This window comes from Cherax quadricarinatus, chromosome 29 (genome assembly GCF_038502225.1).
Source record: "Cherax quadricarinatus isolate ZL_2023a chromosome 29, ASM3850222v1, whole genome shotgun sequence".
NCBI classification, from domain to species: domain Eukaryota; kingdom Metazoa; phylum Arthropoda; class Malacostraca; order Decapoda; family Parastacidae; genus Cherax; species Cherax quadricarinatus.
The window spans coordinates 36,669,159-36,695,819 of NC_091320.1; the positions used below are offsets into that span (position 1 = coordinate 36,669,159).

General features: G+C 38.5%; 1 protein-coding gene across 2 annotated transcripts in view; it reads left to right on the forward strand.

Annotated features, from left to right (window-relative positions):
- Window positions 1-26,661, forward strand: part of Gprk2 (G protein-coupled receptor kinase 2) — a 78,715-nt gene that overhangs the window by 36,336 nt on the left and 15,718 nt on the right. For both annotated transcript variants that reach the window (XM_053779310.2, XM_070089746.1), the window contains exons 8-11: window positions 446-620; window positions 4,371-4,486; window positions 13,745-13,837; window positions 15,577-15,720. In XM_053779310.2, coding sequence (XP_053635285.2) covers window positions 446-620; window positions 4,371-4,486; window positions 13,745-13,837; window positions 15,577-15,720 — 528 coding nt within the window. The remainder of the gene's footprint in view (window positions 1-445; window positions 621-4,370; window positions 4,487-13,744; window positions 13,838-15,576; window positions 15,721-26,661) is intronic.

Here is a 26,661-nt window from a genome sequence, read left to right on the forward strand (position 1 = left end):
GATAGATGGTGTTGCTGCCACAGAAATGTTGCAAGGATATTTGTCATTTTGACATTACTAAAGTCAGAAAGTCCATATACTGTAATCTTGAAACAGATTTTTGCCTATGATTAAAATATTATTTTTTTAACATACTGAATGTCTACCACTGAGGTAGGGTGACCCGAAAAAGAAGAAACACTTTTACGATCACTCCATCACTGTCTTGACAGAAGTGCAGCTATACTTCAGTTCAGATGGCCCTCCAAACTGCAAATATTCCCACCCATCCTTCAGAGTGCAGGCACTGTACTTCCCACCTCCAGGATTCAAGTCTGGCTAACTGGTTTCCCTGAATTCTTTCATCAGCGTTATCTTGATATAAATCAAGCCGCTAAATGAGATTATCAAGTATAACAAATTTATATTTGAGATTATTCTTTAAATGATACCTTTTTTTCTTTAGGTTTTGTGTGGATTGGGTCATTTACACACCCAGGGCATTGTGTACCGTGATTGCAAACCAGAAAATATACTTCTAGATGACCATGGTCATGTCCGAATATCTGACCTTGGTTTAGCTGTTCAAATACCTGAAGGAGAGATGGTGCGTGGAAGAGTGGGAACCGTGGGATACATGGGTGAGTACATACAGTGAAATATTCATGTGTTCTCTGAATGGATAGCTTAGTGTTTTGTACATTATTCTGTAATACTTTCTTACTTATAACCTTTTTTGTACAAAATATGTTTTATTTTAAAATTTGTGTACTATAGTCATTGAAAGTAGCTGGAAGAGTTGCTTCAGTTTCAAGTTGGATCATGGAAACTTGAAAGCGAAGTTAGTTCTTCAACTCTTTCATTTATCATGTTGCAGTGGTTAATAAGATTATTAATTATTGGTAAACTACTGACAGTGTGTTAGGTAAATGGACAAATGCAACAAATGAGGTATTTATTGCAGCTTATTTTGCAAATGATTAATTAAGAGTAGGGCTTGCATATAATTGTCAAGGGTAAAGTGATACTAACAATCTTTGGAAAAGGACACTTATACACATTTCAGGGTGTTTAATAAAGTACAGGAGGGCCCTGCCCATACAGCAGGTTAGGTTCTGGGCTACTGCTGTAAAGTGAATCATAACCTCTTTTCACTTTCAAATGCATATAAAAGTCTGATTACATGTATATTCTATCATTTATTAAGTGAGCAATATAGCTAGGCCTAAAAAGAATTGCACACACAGTACACGCATTACTCACCTTAAAATATTTTTATCCTTAGCTTATAGTGAGTGGTGAATATATATACGTAGTAGGTTGGTAGACAGCAACCATTTGGGGAGGTACTATCATCCTACCAAGTGAGTGTAAAAAGGAAGCCTGTATTTGTTTTACATGTTGGCAGGATTGCTGGTGTCTTTTTTCTGTCTCAAGCATGCATTATTTCAGGTACATCTTGCCACTTCTACTTACACTTAGGTCACACTACACATACATTTACACGTTTATTGTATGCACACTCATCTAAGATTTCTTTAATTTTATCTTAATAAAATAAATAAATAGTTCTTGTTCTTATTGCTTTTCCTTTCATATCCATGGGGAAATGGAATAAGAATCTTTCCTCTGTAAGCCATGCGCGTTGTAAAAGTCAACTAAAATGCCAGGAACAATGAGCTAGTAACCCCTTTTCCCATATAGCCTACTAAAAAGAAAAAGAAGAAAACTGTCAAAGTGATATGTTAGAATGTGTGTGGATGTTGTCCGAATGATAAGAAAGAGATGATTGTATATGTTATGAATGAGAAGAAGTTGGATGTCCTGGCTTTAAGTGAAACAAAGCTGAAGGGGGTGGGAGAGTTTTGGTGGAGAGAAATAAATGGGGTTAGGTTAGGGGTTTCAGATAGAGTTAGAGCTAAAGAAGTAGTAGCAATAATGTTGAAGGATAAGTTATGACAGGAAAAAGGGAATATAAATGTATAAATTCAAGGATTATGTGGTGTAAAATAAGGGTTGGATGTGAAAAGTGGGTTATAGTAAGTGTTTATGCACCTGGAGAAGAGAGAAGTGAAGAGGAGAGAGAGAGAGATTTTGGGAAATGTTGAGTAAGTGCATGGGGAGTTGGGGATCTCAATGCTAAAGTGGGTAAAAATGTTGTGGAGGGAGTAGAAGGTAAATTTGGGGTGCCAGAGGTAAATGAAAATGGAGAGCCTTTAATTGAGCTATGTGTTGAAAGGTTTGGTAATAAATAATACATATTTTATGAAAAAGAGGATAAATAAGTATACAAGGTATGATATACCACGTAATGAAAGTAGTTTTAGGTTATGTATTGGTGGATAAAAGGTTGATGGGTAGGCATGTACATGTTATAGAGGGGCAACTGATATATCAGATCATTATTTAGTTGTAGCTGCAGTTAGAGTAAGAGGTAGATGGGACAAAAGGAAAATGGCAACAGCAAGAGAGAGGTGAAGGTGTATAAACTAAGGGAGGAGGAAGTTAGGGTGAGATATAAACAACTGTTGTAAGAAAGGTAGGATAGTGAAAGTATGAGTAGTGGGGGGGAGGTGCATGAGGCATTACGTAGAATGAAAGGGGGTAAAGCAGCTGGAACTGATGGGATCATGACAGAAATGTTAAAAGCAGGGGGGGGGGGATATATTGTTGGAGTGGTTGGTTTTTTTTTGTTTAATAAATGTATGAAAGACGGGAAGGTACCTAGGGATTGACAGAGAGCATGTATAGTTCCTTTATATAAAGGGAAGGGGGACAAAAGAGATTGTAAAAATTATAGGGGAATACAGTAGGGTTATTATTGAAAGAATTAGAGGTAAGACAGAGTAGGATTGCAGATAAGCAAGGAGGCTTTAGAGTGGGTAGGGGGATGTGTAGCTCAAGTATTTATATTGAAGCATATATGTGAACAGTATTTGGATAAAGGTAGGGAAGTTTTCATTGCATTTATGGATTTAGAAAAGGCATATGATAGTGGATAGGGGAGCAATGTGGCAGATATTACAAATATATGGAATAGGTAGTAAGTTACTAAATGCTGTAAAGAGTTTTTATGAGGATAGTGAGGCTCAGGTTAGAGTGTATAGAAGAGAGGGAGATTACTTCCTGGTAAAAGTAGGTATTAGACAGGGATGTGTAATGTCACCATGGTTGTTTAATATATTTATAGATGGGGTTGTAAAAGAAGTAAATGCTAGGGTGTTGGGGAGAGGAGTGAGATTAAATTATTTGGAATCAAATACAAAATGGGAGTTGACACAGTTACTTTTTGCTTATGATCCTGTGGTTATGGGATATTCTTAAGAAAAGTTGCGGAGGTTAGTAAATGAGTTTGGGAGGGTGTGTAAAGGTAGAAAGTTGAAAGTGAACATAGAAAAGAGTAAGGTGATGAGGGTATCAAATGATTTAGATAAAGAAAAATTGGATATCACATTGGAGAGAGGGAGTATGGAAGAATTGAATGTTTTCAGATATTTGGGAGTTGACGTGTCAGCTGATGGGTTTATGAAGGATGAGATTAACCATAGAATTGATGAAGGAAAAAAGGTGAGTGGTGCATTGAGGTATATGTGGAGACAAAAAAACATTATCTATGGAGGCAAAGAAGGGAATGTATGAAAGTATAGTGGTACCAACTCTCTTATATGGATGTGAAGCTTGGATTGTAAATGCTGCAGCGAGGAGGTGGTTGGAGGCAGTGGAGATGTCCTGTCTAAGGGCAATGTGTGGTGTAAATATTATGCAGAAAATTCGGTGTGTGGAAATTAGGAGAAGGTGTGGCGTTAATAAAAGTATTAGTCAGAGGGCTGAAGAGGGTTGTTGAGGTGGTTTGGTCATTTAGAGAGAATGGATCAAAGTAGAATGACATGGAGAGCATTTAAATCTGTAGGAGAAGGAAAGCGGGGTAGGGGTCGTCCTCGAAAAGGTTGGAAGGAAGGGGTAAGGGAGGTTTTGTGGGCGAGGGACTTGGACTTCCAGCAGGCGTGCATGAGCGTGTTCGATAGGAGTGAATGGAGACGAATGGTATTTGGGACCTGACGATGTGTTGGAGTGTGAGCAGGGTAATATTTAGTGAAGGGATTCAGGGACATGATACAGGATAGTGTCAAGTAGGTGAAACACCCATCTAACACAAGTGTCCTTCTTTGTTGTGTGCTTTATTAATCACATGTCTGCTCTGCCATATTTCAGCAACTTTATGATTTTGATTTATTATCAACGTGGTTAATTTGTATTTTAGTTGTTTTCTGTGTGGCTGTTTTGCTGTATAACTCTTTTGGGTTTAGTGCTTGTTTTGATTATATTATTATTGATATTGGTTTTCTATATATATGTTTTGAATGATCATTGACTCCTTTATTCATTTTCAGCACCAGAAGTCATAGACAATGAGAAATACACCTTCTCTCCAGATTGGTTCAGCTTTGGGTGCCTTATATATGAAATGATAGAAGGACAAGCACCTTTCAGAGCTCGCAAAGAAAAGGTTTGTACTGTACATCATTGTGTTTTCTCTTAATGGAAATTGCTTTTCTCTCTGCTTATTATGGTAGTGGCTAACCATGGTAACTGATAATAGTAGGAGAGTATAGGTGCAAAGTTATCTACTCACTGGAGTATATGTCTTTCCATAGCATTCAACCCTTGCTAGGCCTGCTGATCACTTATCCAGCATAAACCATTCTCATGTGAAGTGCAAAATAGTTTTCATGCTGGTATTATAGATGCATTCTTCTTGCTTTTTATACACGTTAGTACTTTACAAGTATGAATGTTCAGTACCAGTTCTCTCAGATGTTTTCTCCTTCACTAACCAGAGTTACATACTAAGTGCTTCTCCACCTCCTTTATTCAGCAAATTTCTCTGCTTTTTGTTTCGGTTTAGTTTTTTTGCTAAGTTCCTCCATAGTGTTGATCTTAAATGCCATATACCATATACACATCATTTCAACTTTCTTTTATGTTTAATTTACTTAATCCTAATTTATGAAAGATGGGACGACCCATAGATTAGGCAGCGTGAAGAAGGTAGGTTGTGTTGAGGCATTGGTGGAAAGAATATAATCTATGGAATCAAAAAAGGGAATGAACCAGAATATGGCAGTATCAAAGCTTTTGTATGGGTGTGAAGCATGGGTTTTGAAGGTTGCAGTGAGGAGGCAACTAGAGGCAGTGGAGATGTTATGTTTGAGAACAGCAAGTGATGTGAATATTATGCAGAGGAAGGGTTTCTGAAGTGGTTTGGATATTTAGAGAGGTTAAAGAAGGATAGAATGACAAAGAGGGGTGTATAAATCTTGGGGTGGAAAGCAGGAAGGGTAGGAGTTGTCCCAGGAATGGTTGGAGGGAGGAGGTAAGAAAGCTTTGAATTTTAGGGGCTTGAACATCCAACAGGCTTATGTTGAGTGTGTTAATATTTGTGATGTTTATCAAAGCTTTTACTTGGATTATATCTTCAGTGATTAAATTTTTGTAACCATATTACTGCCTCTCCTCGCTTAACGACGGAGTTCTGTTCCTAAGACCACGTCGTTAAACGAATTCATCGCTAAGTGAGGAGCATACTATAATAATAGTGGGTTTGTGTCAACCATCTCTGATATTTTAATATCACCTTTGCACCATTTATAACATTTCTGGTATATTGTTACATGTTTATACAGTAGTGTACTGTATATTGAAATAAACAGAATAGAGAAAATCAGCTGTAATATACATTATTTAGGTATAAATACTGGTCAGAGAGCCCGTTGTAAGTCCGAGGCGTCAGTAAATGAGTACGTCGCTAAGTGAGGAGAGACTGTACAGTGGACCCCCGGTTAACGATATTTTTTCACTCCAGAAGTATGTTCAGGTGCCAGTACTGACCGAATTTGTTCCCATAAGAAATATTGTGAAGTAGATTAGTCCATTTCAGACCCCCAAACATACACGTACAAACGCACTTACATAAATACACTTACATAATTGGTCGCATTCGGAGGTAATCGTTATGCGGGGGTCCACTGTTCTTGGTTATACAGTGGACCCCCGGTTAACGATATTTTTTCACTCCAGAAGTATGTTCAGGTGCCAGTGCTGACCGAATTTGTTCCCATAAGAAATATTGTGAAGTAGATTAGTCCATTTCAGACCCCCAAACATACACGTGCAAACGCACTTACATAAATACACTTACATAATTGGTCGCATTCGGAGGTGATTGTTATGCGGGGGTCCACTGTATTAGTTAAGAAACTTCTTTATTCTGATTCAGATGTCAGGTACATGGAGATTTTGTGTAATCACTTTTATGTGATCTCCATGGGAAAATGAAACAGAATTCTTTCTCTGTAAGCCATGTGTGTCGTAAGAGGCGACTAAAATGCCGGGAGCAAGGGGCTAGTAACCCCTTCTCCTGTATAAATTACTATGTGATACTACCTTGAGGGTGTAGTAAGTAAGTTTGGGATGCCAGGGCTAAATGATAATGGGGGGTCTTTGATTTAACTTTGTTTAGAAAGTGATTTGGTAAAAGGCAATATATATTTTAAGAAAAAGAGTATAAGTATACAAGATATGATAAAAGGCATTATGACAGTGTGTTGGTCTGTGTATTGGTGGATAAAAGGTTGATGGGTAGACTTCTGGATGTGTATGTTTATAGAAGGGCAACAGATGTATCAGATCATTATTTAATTGTAGCTACAATGAGAGTAAGAGGTAGATGAAGTACAAGGAGAATGACATCAGCGAGTAAGAGAGAGGTGAAAGTTTATAAACTAGAGGAGGTAGTTAGGGTAAGATATAAGAAACTATTGGGTGATACATGGGCTAATGTAAGTATAAGTATTGACACTGAAGAGGTATGGGGTAGATTTAAGAATGCAGTATTAGAGAGTGCAGCAGAAGTTTGTGGATATTGGAGAGTGGGTGTGGGAGGGAAGAGGAGCAGCTAGTGGAATGATGAGGTGAAGGGAGTGGTAAGGGAGAAAAAGTTAGCATATGAGAGGTTTATACAAAGCAGAAGTGATATAAGAAGGGAGGAGTATATAGAGAATAAAAGAGAGGTTAAGAGAGTGCTGAGGGAGTGTAAAAGGAGAGCAAATGAGAGTGGGTGATGTTCTATCAACAAATTTTGTGAGAAGAAAAAGAAACAGGTTGAGAAAGCCTAGGGAACAAATGAATTTGACAGTTTCAAAAGGGAAGAGTTATTAGATGGGTAGTTAGGTATTGGGAAGATGGTGGGAATATTTTTAGGAGATGTTAAATGTTGATGAATGAAAGGAGACAGTGATTTCATTCATTAGCCAAGGAGGAATAACCTTCTTTAAGAGTGAAGAAGAGCCAGATGTGAGTGGTGGAGGAGTGTGAGGCTGTGGGTAGAATGATAGGAGGGTAAAGTAGATGGGACTGATGGGATCAAGACAAATGTTAAAGTAGGTGGGGATAAAGCTTTAGAGTGGTTGGTACTTCTGTTCAATAAATGTAGGAAAGAGGGGAAGGTGCTTAGGGATTGGCAAAGAGCATTCATAGTTCCTTTTGTATAAAGGAATGGGGAACAATAATGTATTAAAAAATTATAGGGGGGAAAAAGCCTGATGAGTATACCAGGTAAAGCATATGGTAGAGGAGTTGTTGAGAGAGTTAAGGATAAGATGGAGAGCAGAATTGCAGTTGAACAAGGAGGTTTTAGAAAGGGTAGGGGTATGTAGACCAAGTGTTTACATTAAAACACAAATGAACAATATTAAGATAAAGGTAATGAGGTTTTCATTGCATTCATGGATTTTAGATAAAGCATATGATAGAGGGGCAATGTGGCAGATGTAAGTGTAAGGAATAGGTGGTAGGTTATTGAAAGCAGTTAAGAGTTTTTATGATGATAGTAAGGCTCATGTTAGGGTATGTAGGAAAGTGAACATAGGAAACAGCAAGGTGTGGAGGGTAACAAACACTTTAGATAATGATTGAATATTGGGCTGGAAGGAGGGAGTATGGAAGAAGTGAATGTGCTCAGACATTTGGTAACAGACTTATCGGGGAATGGGCCTATGAAAGATGAGGTGAACCATAGAATTGATGAGAGGGAAAAGGGTGGGTGGTGCATTGAGTTTTCTGTTGAGACAAATGACATTATCCATGGAGGCAAAAAGTAGAACGTATGAAAGTATTGTGGTTTTTAAGTAAGACATATAGGCAACAGTAAGGCATCTTTAATCTGAAACATTTCGCCTACACGGTAGGGTTCTTCATTCCAGTACAGAAAGTAGGCAGGAGCAGCAGAGATGTGAAGATGATGTAATCTGTCCATCACCCTTGAAAATGTAGATTTGAGGTTGTCAGTGCCTCAGACTGGAAAACAGTTCTGTTCCTTAGTCTGAAACAATGTGAAGATCAAGAGACAGTGTGGAGACTTACATATTGTCAGAAGGAGAGGTGCAGAGTAGTAGAAGAGAGAATGTAATCACTGAGAGGTCACGTCCCTCTCAGATCCAGCCATTCTCACTTGAAAAAGTTGTCCAAGGTGTTTTCTCTTCTGTACCAAGATGCCATTGTGTTGCAGTGTCTGACAGAGTGAATATCAAAGTGGTATACAATACCGACAGGTTGGTAAGTAAGACACATAAGCAACAGTAAGGCATCATTAATCTGAAATGTTTCGCCTACACAGTAGGTTTCTTCAGTCGAGCACAGAAAGTAGGCAGGAGCCTACTTGGTACAGAAGAGAAAATGCCTTGGACAACTTTTTCAAGTGAGAACGGTTGGATCTGAGAGAGACGTGACCTCTCATCGATTACATTCTCTATTCTACTATTCTACACCTCTCCTTCTGACGGTATATATGTCTCCACACTGCCGCTTGGTCTTCACATTGTTTCAGACTATGGAACAACTCTTCGCCAGGCTGAGGGACTGACAGCCTCAAATCTACATCTTCAAGGGTGATTGATTACATCATCTTCACATTTCTGCTGCTCCTACCTGCTTTCTGTACTCAACTGAAGAAGCCTACTGTGTAGGCGAAACATTTCGGATTAAAGATGCCTTACTGTTGCCTATGTGTCTTACTTACCAACCTGTCGGTATTGTATACATTTTGATTTTCACAAAGTATTGTGGTACCAGTACTCTTATATGGGTGTGCAGCATTGGTTGTGAATGTTGCAGCAAGGAGGCTGGAGGCAGTGGAGATGTGCCTGAGAACAATGGTGTAAATATTATGCAGAGAATTTGTAGCTTGGAGATCAAGAGTGTGTAGGGTTACTAAAAGTATCCAGAGGGCTGAGGAGGAGTTATTGACGTGCTTTGAATATTTAGACAGGATGGAGCGAAACAGGATGACTTGGAGAGTGTACAAATCTGTAGTGGAGGGAAGGTGGCATAGGGGTCACCCTAGGAAAGGCTGGAGGGAGGGGGTAAAGGAGTTTTTGTGTATGAGGGGCTTGGACACCCAGCAGGTGTGTGTGAATGTGTTAGATAGGAGTGAGTGGAGGCAAATGGTTTTTGGGACTTGATGAGCTATTGGAGTGTGAGCAAAGTAACAGTTTTTGAAGGGATTCAGAGAAACCAGTTAGCTGGAGTCCTGGAGGTGGGATGTACAGTGCCTGCATTCTGAAGGATGGGCAGGGATATTTGCAGTTTGGAGGGGCATCTGAACTGTAGTATTGGTGTACTTCTACCAAGACATTGATAGTGAATGAAGGTGAAAGTGTTTATTCTTTTTTGGGTCACCCTACCTTGGTGGGAGTCTGCTGTGTTAAAAAAAAAATACTTTGTGTTCCTTAAATGTATTTTGTATTTATAGATGCTTGAGCTCTGATTTTAATACATACTTGAGATGCTACACCAATAATTCGTACCTTATATATTTGATTTAGATTACTATTTCATTAAGTCCTCTAGGGTGCTTCCCTTCTTGTCTTGTTCTTCCTAACCAGAGCTTTCTGTACCAACCATTTTCCGTTCTTAATTTATTTCACTTTCATCTTGCCCAGTCTTCTTTTGTCAGCCACACCCATTCCAGTTACATAAACTCCACATATTTCAGTACTTCTACATTTACACTGCTTTCACTTATAGAACTGCATATTTTGCATTCACGTCACAATCAGCTATTTTTTTGTAGAATAGTCTTATTGCATGTCATATCTTTAACAAGAAAATAATGTCTTGCACACCATTTTGAAAGTTTTCTGGAAAAATGTTAAACATTAACTTCCCTAAGTATCATGAGCCACTGATGTTTCTTTGAAGCACCTTGGTACTTGCATGTCATCATATATTCAGACGTTTCTCTTAACAGTAGATTTTTGTATTCTTAGCTTTCCCATGTACTTGAATCTACCCTCAATCTTGAGTTTCTTTATTTTAAGATAATCTGTTTATGCTGTGTACATATGACCATTAAAGATTTGTGCCAAAACAAAGTTTACATGTGTCATTTATTGGAATAATAATGACTTCTAATGTTACATCTTAATGCCTTAATTACAGTACATATTTTCAACTTGTAAAAGCTTTCCAGGGTCCTGATTTGGCACAGACCCTATTTCATTGTGTGAGAGACTATTCAGGTGTGCTTGTGGCATGCCATTGGCAGATAAATGTAGTCCCCCCTCCCCTCCCAATTGTGCCCTTGAGTACAGGGTTCTCACTAGGAATTTGGAACAAGATGGCACTGAATTAGTCTGAAAGCTGAAACACAGTTTGCTTATTTTATACAAACTTTACCCTCTCTTTATTTTTTTATGTACTGCTTTGATTATTATTAAATTACATCTCTTAAATAATTAGTATTTCTTTTCAAGGCAGATGTAAGAAACTTGTAATGATGTGAAACAAGGTTTGACTTATGGTAATAATTGGTGTGGAGGTTGTAGTGCCATTGTTGCAGTCTTTGGGGAGAACCCTAATCACACCCATTCTGTCTGTATACTTTATCCAGATAAATAAATGCTGCATATACTCTCTCTTACTTTTCCAGCATTTTTGCAACAAGCATTCTCTTGATGAAGATCTGGTCAACACAAGTGCATCCTTCCATAAATCTCCAAGGGTGAACATTAAGGGCTCGGCACTACTTGTCCAGGGTGAAAGTCACGGTAAAATTTTACATGTCCAAGAGGAGATTTGTATTGCCCAAGACCTTTAGCTATTATATTATGTTAAATGATTGTCAGTGTTCTTTGTATTTGTTTTAAGTCAACCTATAATTGCAGCAAAGATTTGCTATTCATACAAAGACACTTGAGCAATCCTTAAGAGGCACTTGTCTGTACAGACAAGTTGAACCTAGAATTTACTTGTCCAACTCTCATAAAAACTTATCCTGGACAGTTGGACACGTGATATTGTTCAGCCCTGATGTGTCACTTGACTACATGTGATCTTCATGATCTTATCACCATCACCTCCACACACCTGACCTTTACACTAAGTAGTCTATTGCCACTGTAATTTGTATTCTCTATATCACAGTATAGCTTTGTCACTGCATCACTTTCAGTGCATTTGGTCACTTGTTTTGCTACACACACCTCTGTTGATGTTCTCACGCTTAACTGCATGAAACTTGCCTCTCACTTTTCATATAATCCCATTTCAGCATTTGGCACATTTCTTTATCGTCCATTGCAGTAATATCACAGAGAAGTATTGATTATTTCATTCTGTACTGAACAACAGTCTGCACTAACACATTATTAAATATCTTACACATCTTGTGATGTTATCTTATGTAGTGAAGGAGATGGCCTCTGACATGTATAGAAGTGCTACCATTGGGGAATGGGGGGGAAACAAACTGGATACACTTTCTCCAGTTTATTCTTTTCTCTGGATATACTTTTTTAACAGTTCTATTTAGTAGTATGATCAATTTTATCCCTCTCTACTTTGCTTTTTTTTTTTTTATTGAATACAGTTTTTCTTCTTACTCTTTGGCCTTCTTCCTTTACATTTGCCTATCTTTGTTTTCTTTTCTCTGCTTCCCTTGTGTGTGCTTGCTGAAGCAGTCTTATCACCCATCCTTGTTTCTCCATATAAACAAGTGGTGATATTCATGTATGTGACAGCCAAATCAACATGTGAAACTCTTACAATTGTTGCAGATATTTCTTAAAAAAAATCAATTATTCATTCATTTTTTAATAAGATGTTGCAAATGTTCATTAAAAGTTTGCAAATGTTCCTTCAGATGTTGCATGTGCTTAAGATGTTGCAAGTGTTACAAATTTACTCCTGCATATGTTTCAAGTGGTGCTTCAGATGTTGCTAGGCTTCTTCCAATATTGCAGGTGCTCCTTCAAAGACTGCAAGTGCGCCTTCAAATATTCCAACTGTTCCTTCAAATGTTGCAAGTGCTGCTGTAGATGTGCACTTGAAGGCAGTTGAATGGCACTGATATGGGAAGTGGAAGTTCCCAGTTGGAAAAAGGCACCAAAAATAGATAAATGGAAAATGATTTGTTTTATTTAATATAGTTTCCCATGATTTAAATAATAATAATATAATTTACTTTATAAAATATTTATTAAAATACCTGTCTTCAGAGCTAAATAATACCCATGAATTGTGGTATCACTTATGAAATGTGAAACCAAACATGCTTATTTATTATTGTTTCTTATTCATTAAAACTTTCCTCAAAATATATCTACATTGGTTTTGTAGAAAATCCACTGATCCCTTCTCTATCATCCTTTTGCAATCATTGCAACATTGGTTATGTACCACTTGCAGCTTTGTGAGCATGGTGATGCAGGTAAACTCCTCAAATAGTTCTCAGAGGACATTTTATACATATGAGTGTTGGAGATCTAACAACAGTGCACAAAATGTTTTCTGGAAAACCTTGTGTTGCTTTGGCTGATATACAAGTAAAATACATGCTAAGCACTTAGACTTTATGAAAAGTACAATCTTTTATTTAGCAACTGAAGCAGTGCTTATGTATAATACGCTATATAGTATTTTGGTGCAGACTGGTAGGAAGCCATGCTACTGGCTTACGTTCTTTTGTTGGTTCACTTTTTCATCTGTCAGCTAACAAGTTTCCTGAATTGGCATTGTCGGGTTTCTCCTATGCTTTTTTTTAAGTTTGAAGAACTGGTAAGACAATGATTTATGCACTGTATATTAAAATTAAATTTTTGTCTAAATTGGCTCACTCTTTGAAGTTGAGTGCAGCTATATAATTGGTATTATTAATTTAATATTTTTGAGCATGCATCTTGTTCAGATATTACCCTAAATGCTGGTCCAGTATTTCAGGAAATTTCATTTTTTTGATGAAGCCGTTTGTTGTATACGGTAGCAATTTGCATAGCTTGTTGAAAAGATGAATTTGGAAAGTTGCTGGGAATTTTCATTAAATTTTTCATTTAATTTTTAAGATATGAATTAAGTGTAGAAATTATAAGAGACCTTTTTTTTTGGGGGGGGGGGGGAGGATTTTTAAGACTCATGCATAGACAATTTATCTAGCAATATTGTTACAGTTTCCAGTGTCACTGAGATAAAGGAGGTTGTATCCAATGCCAATTTTTGCACTTGGCACATTGTTGAGATATCTTTCCTCCATTGATTGCATATCTCAGTATTCAGAGCCACAGTATTGATAGTGACAAAAATATTACTAGCTAACAATTGTTAAGCTCATATCTAATTTGAATGATGATATTTTAGCTTGTGTGTTCATTATCTCAATACAATTTTGTTTTAGAACTTCAGTTGAAATAACTAATTGTTAGTTTTTCTTCAGGTAAAAAGAGAGGAGGTTGATCGACGGGTTAAAGAACAACCTGAAACATATTCACACAAATTTTCTGAGGAAGCTAAATTAATATGTCAGCAAGTAAGTTATTTTGTCTTGTGTTAATTTATCATTTAGATTTTTGTGATTGTAAAGTTAGGCAGACATTTGGTTCTTGAGTTTACTTGAATTTTGTTGACAAGCACAAGCATGTCAAGAGGAAATTTGTCCAAAATGTACCAATTAACAAGTCAGTTAATTCCTTTCTCCAAGCATTTGTAAAGGTACATTCTGCATGTTAACACTCTGAAAGTCTGGTGAGGGATGACAATGTCTGTCAAGTTAACATTAGATTGTATTGTCTTTGCCCTTTTGGTATGGTAGAGTAATGGTCACTCTGCCTTGCTTTCAAAATTTTGGGTGTCTGCCATTAGCTAGTCTGTGGATGCAAGCAGTTTTTAATAGGTAAGTTTGCTTAAGATACAGGCTCTGTAATGTTTACTGGTCTTTGTTCATTATTTTGCTATAATCTTAAGGTGAGGAATGTTTGGTTTAGCCATATAGCTTAACCCTTTCACTGTTGAGACCCCTGCTCACAAACTTGCTCTTAGTGTCGAAGAATTTAAAAAAAAAAAAAAAAATTTTTCTTGTGAAATGATAGAGAATCTTTTCCCGATGTTAATAACACCAAAAGTATGAAATTTGATGGAAAACTTACGGAATTACGCTCTCGCGAAGTTAGCAATCTTGACAGGATTTACGCAGTGGCGATTTCGCCCACTTTGAGCCCTATTTTCGGCCAGTTCCATGCTCCAGTCGACCAAACTCATAGCTATTTCACTAGAATTTCGTTTGTCCTTTCAATTGAGTACAAGAAAGTGCCCATTAACTGATTTCAGCTACCCAGTAAAGTGATCAGAAATTGGTAATTTGGCCAATTTCATACACAATTCAAGTAAGGCCAGTTTCAAAATAGGGTCCAGAATTAACAATACAGACATTCTTAGCACTAAAATAACATTTTCTTTCTTCACTGGTCATGTCTCCAGGCTCTTCTTATATTACACTTGCTTTCCATTTTGAATTTTTATTCTCACAAAAAATAGAAGATTTACTGTTATGCAGACTACTGCATTATTGTAAAAATGGTATAAATAATATCAGAGCATTTGTGAAAGCGTATTAGACCCACCAGTTGACGTGTATTGGATGTGTGACGTGATTTGTTTACTCTTGAACATCAGCAAAAATCGAACATTTCCTCTACTTTGAGCTCAATTTCAAGGCACTTTTAGTCTGTAAACCATTCAAAATCATCTCTGTTTCTGTAACATATCTTCCATTCTATCAAATGAGACCAAGAAAACAAGAATACAACCATAAATACTGTACGAAAATACACTACAAAGTCGGTGTTTTAAACCAAAAACATGGTCAGTTTTTTTTTTTCCCCTCATCGTGCACTGCATGCTGCAGGTTTTTTTTTATACTGTGCACACTGACCACTTAGACCCATTCACTCATGTGTAGGCCTACCAGCTTTCTCCTGCAAGATTTGAAGCTGCTAAAATTTTGGAGTAATATTACGGCACTGACACTAGCTTGCAAGCTGTAATATTACAGCACCGATAGTGAAAGGGTTAACATCCCATATGCTTGCTCAGAGTTTGTGGTTCTAATTCCTAAATTTCAAATGATGTTAGAAAATTCATTTTCACATTAATAGATAAAATAACAGCTCCACAACTGTAGTAACAATGCTTTTAAAAGTAATGAGTGTAGATTGCTGATGTACATTAAATATAAAAACTAATAAGTGTTTCATTGTACCGTATTCACAGTTGTTAAAGAAGAATGTGCGAGAACGATTAGGGTGCTCAAGAGGTCGACATGGCGCTGTAGAAGTTAAGGCACATGAGTTCTATAAAACAGTAAACTGGAAAAGATTAGAGGCCGGAATGTGTAAACCTCCATTTGTCCCAGATGTAAGTTACAGATGTAATTATTGCATTAAGCCATTTTTTCTTCCTGGTTATGAGTACACTTGGTCCTTGTATAACAGCTCTTCTTATTTTAACCCTTAAACTGTCCAAATGTGGATCTACATTCACATGCGTTGCACTCCGACCTTCATTTTCCTCATTTGAAAGCATGTAAAAAAAAGGTAGATCTACATTCGGAGAACCCACCCTCCCCTGCATGTGGACGTAGATCTACGTTTGGACAAGTTCTTACACAACTTGTCCATCGTATTTTTGTCCATTGTGTTTTAGGATAAGTGGGGAGTGTTGTTGATACCTATAATAACACCAAACAGGTATTTTTTAATTTTTATTTTGCCAAAAAGAGTCGAGTTTTTGACACCTTGCATTGTAAATGTTTGTTGATCTAGAAATGTTTGTTATATACAAGTGGGCCACCAACAGTAACAGATTGGTTGACCAGGCAAGTACCAAACAAGCCTGGCCCATAACCAGGCTGTGAGTGTAGGACAGCTCATGGGAAACCAGTCCCAGATATAACCTGAGCCTAAATACAGCCTCTCCTCACTTAACAACGAAGTTCAGTTTCTGAGATCACATCGTTAAATGAATTCATAGCTAAGTGAGGAGCATACTATAATGGTAGTGAGTTTGTGTCGACCATCTTTGATATTGTTATAATGTCACCTGTGCACCATTTATAACATTTCTGGTATATTTTTAAATGTTTATACAGTAGTGTACTGTATAATGAAATAAACAGAATAGAGGAAATCAGCTCTAATATACATTTAGGAATGAATATTGGTCAGAGAGCCTGTCGTAACTCCGAGGCGTCGGTAAATTAGTATGTCCCTAAGTGAGGAGAGGCTGTAAATACTTAGTAAACCATACCATGGGTGGGGATTGAACTCATGGCGAGTGATTTGTTAAACTCCAGGCCAGCTTATAAGCCACTGGGCCAGCTGGCTACAATAAGATTCATTCAACTAGGTATGCAGTGGTACCTTGACTTACGAGTTTAATTCATTCCGTGACCAAGCTCTTAACTCAATTTGCTTGTATATCAAATCAATTTTCCTCATTGAAATTAATTGAAATGCCATTAATCCGTTACATCCCCCAAAACACCACCCCAGGGGCAGGAGAAAATACATCATTATAACACTAATATCAACTCTATGGCTTATTTATCGCTCAGAATTGATCTAATATGACATAATAAACACTAAGTAACAGAAACATGATGTACACTCTAGAATGAATAAAATAGGCCATAATATAGCAAGTGTCCAGGACCAGTCCGTGCATATAATATTACTACTGCTCCTTCCTATACTGTGTTCTTTGGTCCTGGGCAAGAGAAAACGGAGATTTTGAGAGGCTAACTGCACTAGATTACTAGTGCAATGATATATGAATATCTTGGAAGTAAGTTATTGACTTATTTCATGAACCCCACCATTTATTATTGAAGTAAATGCAATAATATTGACAGGAATCATAAAAAATGATTGTTATACAATTGGCTTGTGGAATATTGAAAATATTTTTTTTTTTTTATTATTATCACACCGGCCGATTCCCACCAAGGCAGGGTGGCCCGAAAAAGAAAAACTTTCACCATCATTCACTCCATCACTGTCTTGCCAGAAGGGTGCTTTACACTACAGTTTTTAAACTGCAACATTAACACCCCTCCTTCAGAGTGCAGGCACTGTACTTCCCATCTCCAGGACTCAAGTCCGGCCTGCCGGTTTCCCTGAATCCCTTCATAAATGTTACTTTGCTCACACTCCAACAGCACGTCAAGTATTAAAAACCATTTGTCTCCATTCACTCCTATCAAACACGCTCACGCATGCCTGCTGGAAGTCCAAGCCCCTCGCACACAAAACCTCCTTTACCCCCTCCCTCCAACCCTTCCTAGGCCGACCCCTACCCCGCCTTCCTTCCACTACAGACTGATACACTCTTGAAGTCATTCTGTTTCGCTCCATTCTCTCTACATGTCCGAACCACCTCAACAACCCTTCCTCAGCCCTCTGGACAACAGTTTTGGTAATCCCGCACCTCCTCCTAACTTCCAAACTACGAATTCTCTGCATTATATTCACACCACACATTGCCCTCAGACATGACATCTCCACTGCCTCCAGCCTTCTCCTCGCTGCAACATTCATCACCCACGCTTCACACCCATATAAGAGCGTTGGTAAAACTATACTCTCATACATTCCCCTCTTTGCCTCCAAGGACAAAGTTCTTTGTCTCCACAGACTCCTAAGTGCACCACTCACTCTTTTTCCCTCATCAATTCTATGATTCACCTCATCTTTCATAGACCCATCCGCTGACACGTCCACTCCCAAATATCTGAATACGTTCACCTCCTCCATACTCTCTCCCTCCAATCTGATATTCAATCTTTCATCACCTAATCTTTTTGTTATCCTCATAACCTTACTCTTTCCTGTATTCACCTTTAATTTTCTTCTTTTGCACACCCTACCAAATTCATCCACCAATCTCTGCAACTTCTCTTCAGAATCTCCCAAGAGCACAGTGTCATCGGCAAAGAGCAGCTGTGACAACTCCCACTTTGTGTGTGATTCTTTATCTTTTAACTCCACGCCTCTTGCCAAGACCCTCGCATTTACTTCTCTTACAACCCCATCTATAAATATATTAAACAACCACGGTGACATCACACATCCTTGTCTAAGGCCTACTTTTACTGGGAAAAAATTTCCCTCTTTCCTACATACTCTAACTTGAGCCTCACTATCCTCGTAAAAACTCTTCACTGCTTTCAGTAACCTACCTCCTACACCATACACTTGCAACATCTGCCACATTGCCCCCCTATCCACCCTGTCATACGCCTTTTCCAAATCCATAAATGCCACAAAGACCTCTTTAGCCTTATCTAAATACTGTTCACTTATATGTTTCACTGTAAACACCTGGTCCACACACCCCCTACCTTTCCTAAAGCCTCCTTGTTCATCTGCTATCCTATTCTCCGTCTTACTCTTAATTCTTTCAATTATAACTCTACCATACACTTTACCAGGTACACTCAACAGACTTATCCCCCTATAATTTTTGCACTCTCTTTTATCCCCTTTGCCTTTATACAAAGGAACTATGCATGCTCTCTGCCAATCCCTAGGTACCTTACCCTCTTCCATACATTTATTAAATAATTGCACCAACCACTCCAAAACTATATCCCCACCTGCTTTTAACATTTCTATCTTTATCCCATCAATCCCGGCTGCCTTACCCCCTTTCATTTTACCTACTGCCTCACGAACTTCCCCCACACTCACAACTGGCTCTTCCTCACTCCTACAAGATGTTATTCCTCCTTGCCCTATACACGAAATCACAGCTTCCCTATCTTCATCAACATTTAACAATTCCTCAAAATATTCCTTCCATCTTCCCAATACCTCTACCTCTCCATTTAATAACTCTCCTCTCCTATTTTTAACTGACAAATCCATTTGTTCTCTAGGCTTTCTTAACTTGTTAATCTCACTCCAAAACTTTTTCTTATTTTCAACAAAATTTGTTGATAACATCTCACCCACTCTCTCATTTGCTCTCTTTTTACATTGCTTCACCACTCTCTTAACTTCTCTCTTTTTCTCCATATACTCTTCCCTCCTTGCATCACTTCTACTTTGTAAAAACTTCTCATATGCTAACTTTTTCTCCCTTACTACTCTCTTTACATCATCATTCCACCAATCGCTCCTCTTCCCTCCTGCACCCACTTTCCTGTAACCACAAACTTCTGCTGAACACTCTAACACTACATTTTTAAACCTACCCCATACCTCTTCGACCCCATTGCCTATGCTCTCATTAGCCCATCTATCCTCCAATAGCTGTTTATATCTTACCCTAACTGCCTCCTCTTTTAGTTTATAAACCTTCACCTCTCTCTTCCCTGATGCTTCTATTCTCCTTGTATCCCATCTACCTTTTACTCTCAGTGTAGCTACAACTAGAAAGTGATCTGATATATCTGTGGCCCCTCTATAAACATGTACATCCTGAAGTCTACTCAACAGTCTTTTATCTACCAATACATAATCCAACAAACTACTGTCATTTCGCCCTACATCATATCGTGTATACTTATTTATCCTCTTTTTCTTAAAATATGTATTACCTATAACTAAACCCCTTTCTATACAAAGTTCAATCAAAGGGCTCCCATTATCATTTACACCTGGCACCCCAAACTTACCTACCACACCCTCTCTAAAAGTTTCTCCTACTTTAGCATTCAAGTCCCCTACCACAATTACTCTCTCACTTGGTTCAAAGGCTCCTATACATTCACTTAACATCTCCCAAAATCTCTCTCTCTCCTCTGCATTCCTCTCTTCTCCAGGTGCATACACGCTTATTATGACCCACTTCTCGCATCCAACCTTTACTTTAATCCACATAATTCTTGAATTTACACATTCATATTCTCTTTTCTCCTTCCATAACTGATCATTTAACATTACTGCTACCCCTTCCTTTGCTCTAACTCTCTCAGATACTCCAGATTTAATCCCATTTATTTCCCCCCACTGAAACTCTCCTACCCCCTTCAGCTTTGTTTCGCTTAGGGCCAGGACATCCAACTTCTTTTCATTCATAACATCAGCAATCATCTGTTTCTTGTCATCCGCACTACATCCACGCACATTTAAGCAACCCAGTTTTATAAAGTTTTTCTTCTTCTCTTTTTTAGTAATTGTATACAGGAGAAGGGGTTACTAGCCCATTGCTCCCGGCATTTTAGTCGCCTCATACGACACGCATGGCTTACGGAGGAAAGATTCTTTTCCACTTCCCCATGGACAATAGAAGAAATAAAAAAGAACAAGAGCTATTTAGAAAAAGGAGAAAAACCTAGATGTATGTATATATATATATGCATGTGCGTGTCTGTGAAGTGTGACCAAAGTGTAAGTAGGAGTAGCAAGATATCCCTGTTATCTTAGCGTGTTTATGAGACAGAAAAAGAAACCAGCAATCCTACCATCATGCAAAACAGTTACAGGTTTTTGTTTCACAGTCATCTGGCAGGACGGTAGTACTTCCCTGGGTGGTTGCTGTCTACCAATCTACTACCTATATTGAAAATATTCCAAATATTTTGGGATTTGTGTGGGAGTAAAGAGCAAGATACAGTGGACCCCTGACATTCGATGGCATAGACATTCGATAAATCCAACATTCAATGCATTTTAACGCAAAAATTTCGCCTCGACATTCGATGGAAAACCTGATATTCGATACGATTTGTACGAGACGTGTCCATGTGTGGCCTGAACTGCCCCGTGTGTGCCAGTGTTTACAAGCCAGCCAGTGTGCGTGCATCTAAGGATACATTCGGTACATTTCATATTATCCATATTATCACTGTTTTTGGTGCTTATTTCTGCAAAATAAGTAACCATGGGCCCCAAGAAAGCTTCTAGTGCCAACCCTTTGAGAAAAAAGGTGCTAATGACTATTGAAATGAAGAAAGAGATAATTGCAAAGTACGAAAGTGCAGTGCGTGTGTCGGAGTGCATGATGATTTAGTAAAGAAATTGCCTGCAACTAGTGGTAATGTGAGTGAATTTAAGGCCAGCAAAGGTTGGTTTGAAAGATTTAAGAATCCTAGTGGCATACACAGTGTGGTAAGGTATGGTGAGGCTGCCAGTTCAAGTCCTAATGGAAGGGGATTCCCCTTCTAAACACTAACACCATCCACACTCCCCTCCTCCCATCCCATCAATCATCACCAGATCTTCATTGAAGGTAAGTGTCAATTATTCTATTGTTATTAATCTATTGTTATTGTTGTTATTGTAATTATTCTATTGCATTAAACTTAATATTTCATGTGGTAAAGTTTTTTTTTCATACTTTTGGGTGTCTTGCACGGATTAATTTGATTTCCATTATTTCTTATGGGGAAAATTAATTCGACTTTCGATATTTTCGACATTCGATGGCTCTCAGGAACACATTAGTATCGAATGTCGGGGGTCCACTGTATTTTGCAAATGTCAAAAACTTATCAACTTTATTTTTTTTGTAAAATAATGAGAGATAGTTACATATATGTGAACATATATGTGAACATATATGTGAACATATATGTGAACAGTATTTAGATAAAGGTAGGGAAGTTTTTATTGCATTTATGGATTTAGAAAAGGCATATGATAGAGTGGATAGAGGAGCAATGTGGCAGATGTTGCAAGTTTATGGAATAGGTGGTAAGTTACTAAATGCTGTAAAGAGCTTTTATGAGGATAGTGAGGCTCAGGTTAGGGTGTGTAGAAGAGAGGGAGAATATTTCCCGGTAAAAGTAGGTCTTAGACAGGGATGTGTAATGTCACCATGGTTGTTTAATATATTTATAGATGGGGTTGTAAAAGAAGTAAATGCTAGGGTGTTCGGGAGAGGGGTGGGATTAAATTATGGGGAATCAAATTCAAAATGGGAATTGACACAGTTACTTTTTGCTGATGATACTGTGCTTATGGGAGATTCTAAAGAAAAATTGCAAAGGTTAGTGGATGAGTTTGAGAATGTGTGTAAAGGTAGAAAGTTGAAAGTGAACATAGAAAAGAGTAAGGTGATGAGGGTATCAAATGATTTAGATAAAGAAAAATTGGATATCAAATTGGGGAGATTCTGAAGAGAAGCTGCAGAGATTGGTGGATGAATTTGGTAGGGTGTGCAAAAGAAGAAAATTAAAGGTGAATACAGGAAAGAGTAAGGTTATGAGGATAACAAAAAGATTAGGTGATGAAAGATTGAATATCAGATTGGAGGGAGAGAGTATGGAGGAGGTGAACGTATTCAGATATTTGGGAGTGGACGTGTCAGCGGATGGGTCTATGAAAGATGAGGTGAATCATAGAATTGATGTGGGAAAAAGAGTGAGTGGTGCACTTAGGAGTCTGTGGAGACAGAGAACTTTGTCCTTGGAGGCAAAGAGGGGAATGTATGAGAGTATAGTTTTACCAACGCTCTTATATGGGTGTGAAGCATGGGTGATGAATGTTGCAGCGAGGAGAAGGCTGGAGGCAGTGGAGATGTCATGTCTGAGGGCAATGTGTGGTGTGAATATAATGCAGAGAATTCGTAGTTTGGAAGTTAGGAGGAGGTGCGGGATTACCAAAACTGTTGTCCAGAGGGCTGAGGAAGGGTTGTTGAGGTGGTTCGGACATGTAGAGAGAATGGAGCGAAACAGAATAACTTCAAGAGTGTATCAGTCTGTAGTGGAAGGAAGGCGGGGTAGGGGTCGGCCTAGGAAGGGTTGGAGGGAGGGGGTAAAGGAGGTTTTGTGTGCGAGGGGCTTGGACTTCCAGCAGGCATGCGTGAGCGTGTTTGATAGGAGTGAATGGAGACAAATGGTTTTTAATACTTGACGTGCTGTTGGAGTGTGAGCAAAGTAACATTTATGAAGGGATTCAGGGAAACCGGCAGGCTGGACTTGAGTCCTGGAGATGGGAAGTACAGTGCCTGCACTCTGAAGGAGGGGTGTTAATGTTGCAGTTTAAAAACTGTAGTGTAAAGCACCCTTCTGGCAAGACAGTGATGGAGTGAATGATGGTGAAAGTTTTTCTTTTTCGGGCCACCCTGCCTTGGTGGGAATCGGCCAGTGTGATAATAAAAAAATAATGAGTATGGAAGAAGTGAATGTTTTCAGATACTTGGGAGTTGACGTGTCGGTGGATGGACTTATGAAGGGTGAGGTTAATCATAGAATTGATGAGGGAAAAAAGGTGAGTGGTGCGTTTGAGGTATATGTGGAGTCAAAAAACGTTATCTATGGAGGCAAAGAAGGGAATGTATGAAAGTATAGTAGTACCAACACTCTTATATGGATGTGAAGCTTGGGTGGTAAATGCAGCAGCGAGGAGACGGTTGGAGGCAGTGGAGATGTCCTGTCTAAGGGCAATGTGTGGTGTAAATATTATGCAGAAAATTCGGAGTGTGGAAATTAGGAGAAGGTGTGGAGCTAATAAAAGCATTAGTCAGAGGGCAGAAGAGGGGTTGTTGAGGTTAGGTGGTTTGGTCATTTAGAGAGAATGGATCAAAGTAGAATGACATGGAAAGCATATAAATCTATAGGGGAAGGAAAGAGGGGTAGGGGTCGTCCTCGAAAGGGTTGGAAAGAGGGGGTAAAGGAGGTTTTGTGGGCAAGGGACTTGGACTTCCAGCAAGCGTGCATGAGCGTGTTAGATAGGAGTGAATGGAGATGAATGATACTTGGGACCTGACGATCTGTTGGAGTGTGAGCAGGGTAATATTTAGTGAAGGGATTCAGGGAAACCGGTTATTTTCTTATAGTCGGACTTGAGTCCTGGAAATGGGAAGTACAATGCCTGCACTTTAAAGGAGGGGTTTGGGATATTGGCAGTTTGGAGGGATATGTTGTGTATCTTTATACGTATATGCTTCTAAACTGTTGTATTCTGAGCACCTCTGCAAAAGCAGTGATAATGTGTGAGTGTGGTGAAAGTGTTGAATGATGATGAAAGTATTTTCTTTTTGGGGATTTTCTTTCTTTTTTGGGTCACCCTGCCTCGGTGGGAGACGACCAATTTGTTGGAAAAAAAAAAAAAAAAAAAAAAGTTACACAGTTACCTCCAGTGAGAACATCGCACTAGTATTGTTTCATAAGGTCTTAAAACCACCTTTCGTTGTGCCATTTAGGCCGGGGTTCTTGTCAGATGTCATTTTCAGTAAATATTTTTTTTTTTGTGTGTAAATATTTTTTTTTCTCGTAACTCGGTTTTTTGGCTTGCAACTCAAAGCAAAAAATCGACTGAGTGATGGCTCATAACTCGGAAAACTTGTAAGTTGAGGCACTAATAAGTCAAGGTACCACTGTATTTATACGCCATACAGAAGTTAGCACAGGTGTATAAATCTTTCTTTCTTTCAACACACCGGCCGTATCCCACCGAGGTGGGGTGGCCCAAAAGGAAAAACAAAAGTTTCTCCTTTTACATTTAGTAATATATACAGGAGAAGAGGTTACTAGCCCCTTGCTCCCGGCATTTTAGTCGCCTCTTACAACACGCATGGCTTACGGAGGAAGAATTCTGTTCCACTTCCCCATGGAGATAAGAGGAAATAAACAAGAATAAGAACTAGAAAGAAAATAGAAGAAAACCCAGAGGGGTGTATATATATGTGCTTGTACATGTATGTGTAGTGTGACCTAAGTGTAAGTAGAAGTAGCAAGACGTACCTGAAATCTTGCATGTTCATGAGACAGAAAAAAGGACACCAGCAATCCTACCATCATGTAAAACAATTACAGGCTTTCGTTTTACACTCACTTGGCAGGACGGTAGTACCTCCCTGGGCGGTTGCTGTCTACCAACCTACTACCTATAGGGTGTATAAATATACCTAGTTAAATGAGTCTTATTGTAGCCAGCTGACCCAGTGGCTTACACGCTAGCCTTGAGCTTTGCAACTCACTTGCCATGAGTTCAATTCCTGCCTGTGGTACGGTTTGTTTGCAATCATGTCATTACAATTTCATGAGTCAAATGCTTAGTAAATTAACTTGCTTAACTAAAGGATAGGGGAAGCTGGTGTTTGAGACAGTGTACTGGTCTATTTCTTCTACAGGAAGAGGGGAGAGGATAATATGCCACTGGTGACTATTATAAATTTAACATTCAACTGTATCAGTTTAAAATATGCTGAAAAAAATTTACCCTACCATAAATTATTTGTTCTTTTTGCATAAAAAAAAAGTGTTTTGGAGGTTGTAGCTCCTTTTTAGCAGTAGGTAGCCGAGCATCATGTATTTCATTATAAAAAAATATAATTTTTATATTGACATGGAAGAATTTTATCCTACCTTGACCCTTTCACTGTTCAGACCCCTGAAATTAATATTGCTCCCTGTGTTCGCCTTTATAAAATAAAGTAGTTTTTCTTCTGAAATGGTAGAGAATCTTTTTCTGAAGGCAATGATATTAAAAAAATACGAAATTTGATAGGGAAACTTATGGAATTATGCAGATGCAAAGTTAACATTCTGGGCTCTATTTGTGCATTGATGATTTTGCCAAATATGGGTTCTATTTTGAGTCGATTCCATTGTCCATTCGACCAAATTCTTAGCTATTTTGCTAGTATGCCTTCTGTCTATTGATTGAGCACAAGAAACTGCCCATTCAGTTATTACAACTACCTTGCAAAGTGCACAGAACTTTGCAGTTTGGAGTATTTTGCACAAAACTAAAAAGAGTACCAGTTTAATTTTTTTTTTTAACAAGTCGGCCGTCTCCCACCGAGGCAGGGTGACCCAAAAAGAAAGAAAATCCCTAAACGAAAATACTTTCGTCATCATTCAACACTTTCATCTCACTCACACATAATCACTGTTTTTGCAGAGGTGCTCAGAACACAACAGTTTTGAAGCATACACATGTACATTTAAAGATACACAACATATCCCTCCAAACTGCTAATATCCTGAACCCCTCCTTTAGAGTGCAGGCATTGTACTTCCCATTTCCAGGACTCAAGTCCGGCTATATAAAAATAACCGGTTTCCCTGAATCCCTTCACTAAATATTACCCTGCTCACACTCCAACAGATCGTCAGGTCCCAAATACCATTCGTCTCCATTCACTCCTATTGAACACGCTCATGCACGCCTGCTGGAAGTCCAAGCCCCTCGCCCACAAAACCTCCCTTACCCCTTCCTTCCAACCTTTTCGAGGACGACCTCTACCCCGCCTTCCTTCCCCTACAGATTTATATGCTCTCCATGTCATTCAACTTTGATCCAGTTTAAAATTAGAGTGCAAAATAAACAATGTAGACATTCCTGGAACTAAAACATTTCCTCTTTTCATTAATCACATCCCCAGGTCTCTCCTGTATTACACTTG